Source organism: Macrobrachium nipponense, chromosome 12 (assembly GCF_015104395.2).
Source record: "Macrobrachium nipponense isolate FS-2020 chromosome 12, ASM1510439v2, whole genome shotgun sequence".
Classification (NCBI taxonomy): domain Eukaryota; kingdom Metazoa; phylum Arthropoda; class Malacostraca; order Decapoda; family Palaemonidae; genus Macrobrachium; species Macrobrachium nipponense.
The window spans coordinates 17,395,804-17,401,470 of NC_087205.1; the positions used below are offsets into that span (position 1 = coordinate 17,395,804).

Genomic DNA, 5,667 nt, shown 5'->3' on the forward strand with positions numbered 1-5,667 from the left:
CTCAGATAGAAGACAGGACACAGAAAGAAGACTGGACCCAGAAAGAAGACTGGACTCAGATAGAAGACTGGACACAGAAAGAAGACTGGACACAGAAAGAAGACTGGAAACAGAAAGAAGACTGGACACAGAAAGAAGACTGGACACAGAAAGAAGACTGGACACAGAAAGAAGACTGGACCAGAAAAAAAGACTGGACACAGAAAAGAAGAACTGGACTCAGAAAGAAGACTGGACACAGAGAGAAGACTGGACTCAGAAAAAAGACTGGACACAGAAAGAAGACTGGACTCAGAAAGAAGACTGGACTCAGAAAAAAGACTGGACTCAGAAAGAAGACTGGACTCAGAAAGAAGACTGGACTCAGAAAAAAGACTGGACACAGAAAGAAAGACTGGACTCAGAAAGAAGACTGGCACAGAAAGAAAGACTGGACTCAGAAAGAAGACTGGACACAGAAAGAAGACGGACACAGAAAGAAGGATGGGACTCAGAAAGAAGAACTGGACTCAGAAAGAGACTGGACACAGAAAGAAGACTGGACACAGAAAGAAGACTGAACACAGAAAGAAGACTGGACACAGAAAGAAGACTGGACACAGAAAGAAGACTGGACCAGAAAGAAGACTGGACTCAGAAAGAAGACTGGACACAGAAAGAAGACTGGACTCAGATAGAAGACTGGACTCTAGAAAGAAGATGGAATCAGAAAAAAGAACTGGACTCAGAAAAGAAGACTGGACACAGAAAGAAGACTGGATCCAGAGAGAAACTGGGACACAGAAAAGAAGACTGGACTCAGAAAGAAGACTGACACAGAAAGAAGACTGGACAGAAAGAAGACTGGACTCAGATAGAAGAAACTGGACACAGAAAGAAGACTGGACACGAGAGAAGACTGGACTCAGAAAGAAGACTGGACACAAGAGAAGACTGGGGACTCGATAGAAGACTGGACACAGAAAGAAGACTGGACACGAAAGAAGACTGGACTCAGAAAGGAAGACGGACACAGAGAGATGGACTGACTCAGAAAGAAGAACTGGACTGACACAGAAAGAAGACTGGACACTAGAAAGGATAGAACTGGACACAGAAAGAAGACTGGACACAGAAAGAAAGACTGGACTCAGAAAGAAGGACTGGACACAGAAAGAAGACTGGACTCAAAGAAGATGGACTGGACACAGAAAGAAGGACTGACTCAGAGACGACTGGACACAGAAAGAAGACTGGACACAGAAAAAGAAAGACTGGACTGATGGCTCGAAGACTGGACTCAGAAAAAAGACTGCAGACACGAAAGACTGGACTCAGAAAGAAGACTGGACCAGAAAGAGACTGGACTCAGAAAGAAGACTGGACTCAGAAAGAACTGGACTCAGAAAGAAGGAGAGAAGATGGACACAGAAAGAGACTGGACACAGAAAGAGACTGGACACAGAAAGAAGACTGGACTCAAGATAGAAAAAAGACTGGACAAACAGAAAGAAGACTGGACTCAAAGAGAAAGGACTGGAGCACAGGAAAGAAGACTGGACATCAGATAGAAGCTTGGACACAAAGAAGAAATGGACACAGAAAGAAGACTGACACAGAGAGGACTGGACACAGAAAGAAGACTGGACACGAAAGAAGATGGACTCAGAAAGAACTGACTCGAAGCTGGACACAGAAAGAGACTAAGACTCAGAAAGAAGACTGGACTCAGAAAAAAGACTGACTCAAGAAAAAAGACTGGACAGGGAGAGAAGACTGGACTCAGAAAGAAGACTGGACTCAGAAAAGAAGACTGGACTCAGAAAAAAGAAGACTGGACTCGAAAGAGACTGGACTGGACACAGAGAAGACTGACGGAGATGGAACTGGACACAGAGGAGACTGGACTCAGAAAGAAGACTGGACACTCAAGAGACTGGACTCAAAGAAGACTGAACGGAAAGAAGACTGGACACAGAAAGAAGACTGGACTCAGAAAGACTGACACAAGAGGACGATGACGCAAGAGACTGGACTAGACAGAAGACTGGACAGAAAAAGACTGGAGGCTCAGAAAGAAGACGGACACAGAAAAGAAGATGGACTCAGAAAGAAACGTACTCAGAAAGAAGACTGGACACAGAGCCACTGGACTCAAAGAAGACTGGACACGAAAGAAGATGTCGAGACTCAGAAAGAAGACTGGACACAGAAGACTAGACTGGACTCAGAAAGGAAGACTGGACACAGAAAGAAGACTGACTCGAGGACTGGGACTAGGATAGAAGACTGGACACAAAAAGAAGACTGGACTCAGAAGACTGGAACACAGAAAGAAGACTGGAATCAGAAAGAAGACTGAAAATCACAGAAAAGAAGACTGGACACAGAAAGAAGACTGGACGCTAAGGACTCAGAAAGAAGACTGGAGAAGAAAGGAAAGGGATGGAAACCCAGGGAAAGAAGACTGGAACACAGAAAGAAAAAAGACTGGACTAGAGAAACTGGAATCAGAAAGAAGACTGACACAGAAAGAAGACCTGGACTCAGATAGAAGACTGGACACAGAAAGAAGACTGGACTGGACAGAAAAAAGAAAGGACTGACGGACAGAAAGAAGACTGGACACAGAAAGAAGAACTGACTGGACTCAGAGAAAGACTGGACACAAGAAAAGAAAAAAGACTGGATCAGAAAGAAGACTGGACACAGAAAGAAGACTGGACTAGAAGAAAGAAACGGGACTCAGATAGAAGAATGGACACAGAAAGAAGATGAGACTCAGAAAAGACTGGAACTGGACACAGAAAGAAGACGGACTCGAAAGAAGACTTGCTGGACATCAGAAAGAAGACTGGACAGAAAAGAAGACTGGACTCAAAAGAAGACTGGGACTCAGAAAGAAGACCGGACTCAGAAAGAAACTGGACACAGAAAGAAGACGGGACTCAGAAAAAGAAAAAAGACTGGACACAGAAAGAAGACTGGACTCAGAAAGAAGATGGACACAAGAAAGAAGACTGGGACTCAGAGGTCAGAGACTGGACACAGAGAAGACTGGACACAGAGAAAGAATGACTGGACTCAGAGAAGACTGGATCAGAAAGTAAGACTGACTCAGAAAGAAGACTGGACTAAGAAGACTGGACATCAGAAAGAAGACTGGACACAGAAAGAAGACTGGACACAGAGAAGACAAGACAACAGAAAGAAGACGTGGGACAGAAAGAGACTGGACTCAGAATAAAGAAGACTGGAACACATAAAAGAAGACTGGACACAGAAAGAAAGACTGGACTCAGAAGACTGGACACAGGAAAGAGGACTGGACTCAGAGAAGAAGACTGGTACTCAGAAAGAAGACTGGACACAGAAGAAGACTGGACTCAGAAAGAAGACTGGACTCAGATAGAAGACTGGACAACAGAACGAAGACTGGACTCAGAAAAGAAGACTGACTCAAAGAAAGAAGACTGGACACAGAAAAGAATTGACTGGACTCAGAAAGAAGACTGGACACATAAAGAAGACTGGACTCAGAGAAAGACTGGACTCAAAAAAGACTGGACTCAAAAGAAGACTGGACTCAGGAGAAAAAAAGACTGGACTCAGAAAGAAGACTGGACTCAGAAGACTGGACTCAGAGAGAAGACTGGCACACAGAAGAAGACTGACTCAGAAAGAAGAACTGGACACAGAAAGACGACTGGACTCCGATAAGAAACTGACACAGGAAAGAAGACTGGATTAAGAAAGAAGACTGGACACGAGAAAAAGAAGACTTGGACTCAGAATAGAAGACTGACACAGAAAGAAGACTGGACACAGACGAAGACTGGACTCAGATAGAAGACTGGACACAGAAAGAATGACTGGACTCAAAGAAAGAAGACTAAGGACTCAGATAGAAGACTGGTACACAATAAAGAAGAAACTGACTCAGAAAAGAAGACTGGACTCAGAAAGAAGACTGGACACAGAAAGAAGACTGGACTCAGAGAAGACTGGGACACAGAAAGAAGACTGGACTCAGAAAAAAGACTGGACACAGGAAAGAAGAAACTGGACTCAGAAAGAAGACTGGACTCAGAAAAAAGACTGGACTCAGAAAGAAGCTGACTCAGAAAGAAGACTGGACTCAGACTAGACTAGACTCATCAGAAAAAAGACTGTACACAAAGAAAGAAGACTGGACTCAGAAAGAAGACTGGACTCAGAAAAGAAGACTGTACACGAAAGAAGACTGGGTACTCAGAAAAAAGAAATGACTGGACACAGAAGAAGACTGACTCAGAAAGAAGACTGGACGGCAGAAAGAAGACTGGAACACAGAAAGAAGACTGGACTCAGGAAAGAAGACTGGACACAGATAAAGAAGACTGGACTGGGCAGAAAGAAGACTGGACACAGAAAGAGACTGGACTCAGAAAAAGAAGACTGGAACACATCGAAGAAGACATAAGGACTCAGAAAGAAGACTGGACTCAGGGGGAAGAAGACTGTGGACAAAGAAGAAGACTGGACTCATACGAGACTGGACACAAGAAGAGAAGACTGTACTCAAGAAAGCAGACTGGACTCAGAAACGAAGACTGGACACAAAGAAAGACGACTGACTCAGAAAGAAGACTGGACACAGAAAGAAAGACTGGACTCAGAAAGAGACTGGACTCAGAAAGAAGACTGGACTCAGAAAGAAGACTGGACCCAGAAAGAAGACTGGACTCAGGACAGAAGACTGGGGACATCAGAAAGAAGACTGGACGGGCAGAATGAAGACTGGACTCAGAAAGAAGACTGGACACAGAGAAAAGAAGATGGACTCGACAAAGAATACTGGGACTCAGAAAGAAGACTGGACACAGAAAGAAGACTGGACACAAGGAGGAGACCAAAAAGCGGAAAATAGATGAGATAGAGAGAAACAAGAAAACCACAGTGAAGTCAAACGGAAGGAGAGCAAGAAAATTGATTTAAAAAATCAGATAAAAAAATCAGATAGAGAGAGAGAGAGAGAGAGAGAGAGAGAGAGAGAGAGAGAGAGAGAGAGGAGAAATTTTACCAAACTACTGCTCCAACCATTTAATAGAGAGAGAGAGAGAGAGAAATTCTACCAAACTTCTGTTTCAACTCTTTAATCGAAAGAAAGAGAGAGAGAGAGAGAGAAATTTTACCAAACTTGTTTCAACTCTTTAATTGAAAGAGAGAGAGAGAGAGAGAGAAATTCTACCAAACTTCTGTTTCAACTCTTTAATCGAGAGAGAGAGAGAGAAATTCTACCAAACTTCTGTTTCAACTCTTTAATCGAAAGAAAGAAAGAAAGAGAGAGAGTGAGAGAGAATTCCAATTAAATGAAGGCATAAAAAAAGCCCCCTTTTTTTAATATTATACAAAATACTCAAAAGAAGTCTAATACAATACTTAGGCTGAAAATTAAAAATATCAATTGTTATTGTAAATCAAATTCGTCCATAATTACATCCCAGAGTTAAAAACTCTACAAATATTGCAATTTGAGTTTTGGTTAAGTTTACTAATAAAGCACTTAACTTCATTCGCACTTTCCTTTAATGAATGAAAGAGCGCAATTCGAGCAGATAATTCAGCATTATATGGCTTGCATTTTTTTAGACGACTAAAAGGACGCACTTGGCATAGTTACTCAATGACTATTGTTTACTTTTTCCT

At 42.6% G+C, this 5,667-nt stretch overlaps 1 protein-coding gene across 1 annotated transcript; it reads left to right on the forward strand.

Annotated features, from left to right (window-relative positions):
• Window positions 1-1,996: 1,996 nt before the first annotated feature.
• Window positions 1,997-3,226, forward strand: LOC135224746 (splicing regulatory glutamine/lysine-rich protein 1-like). Its single transcript, XM_064264071.1, has 2 exons — window positions 1,997-2,096; window positions 2,634-3,226. The coding sequence occupies exons 1-2, from the start codon at window positions 1,997-1,999 to the stop codon at window positions 3,224-3,226; spliced, it is 693 nt and encodes a 230-aa protein (XP_064120141.1).
• Window positions 3,227-5,667: the final 2,441 nt, after the last annotated feature.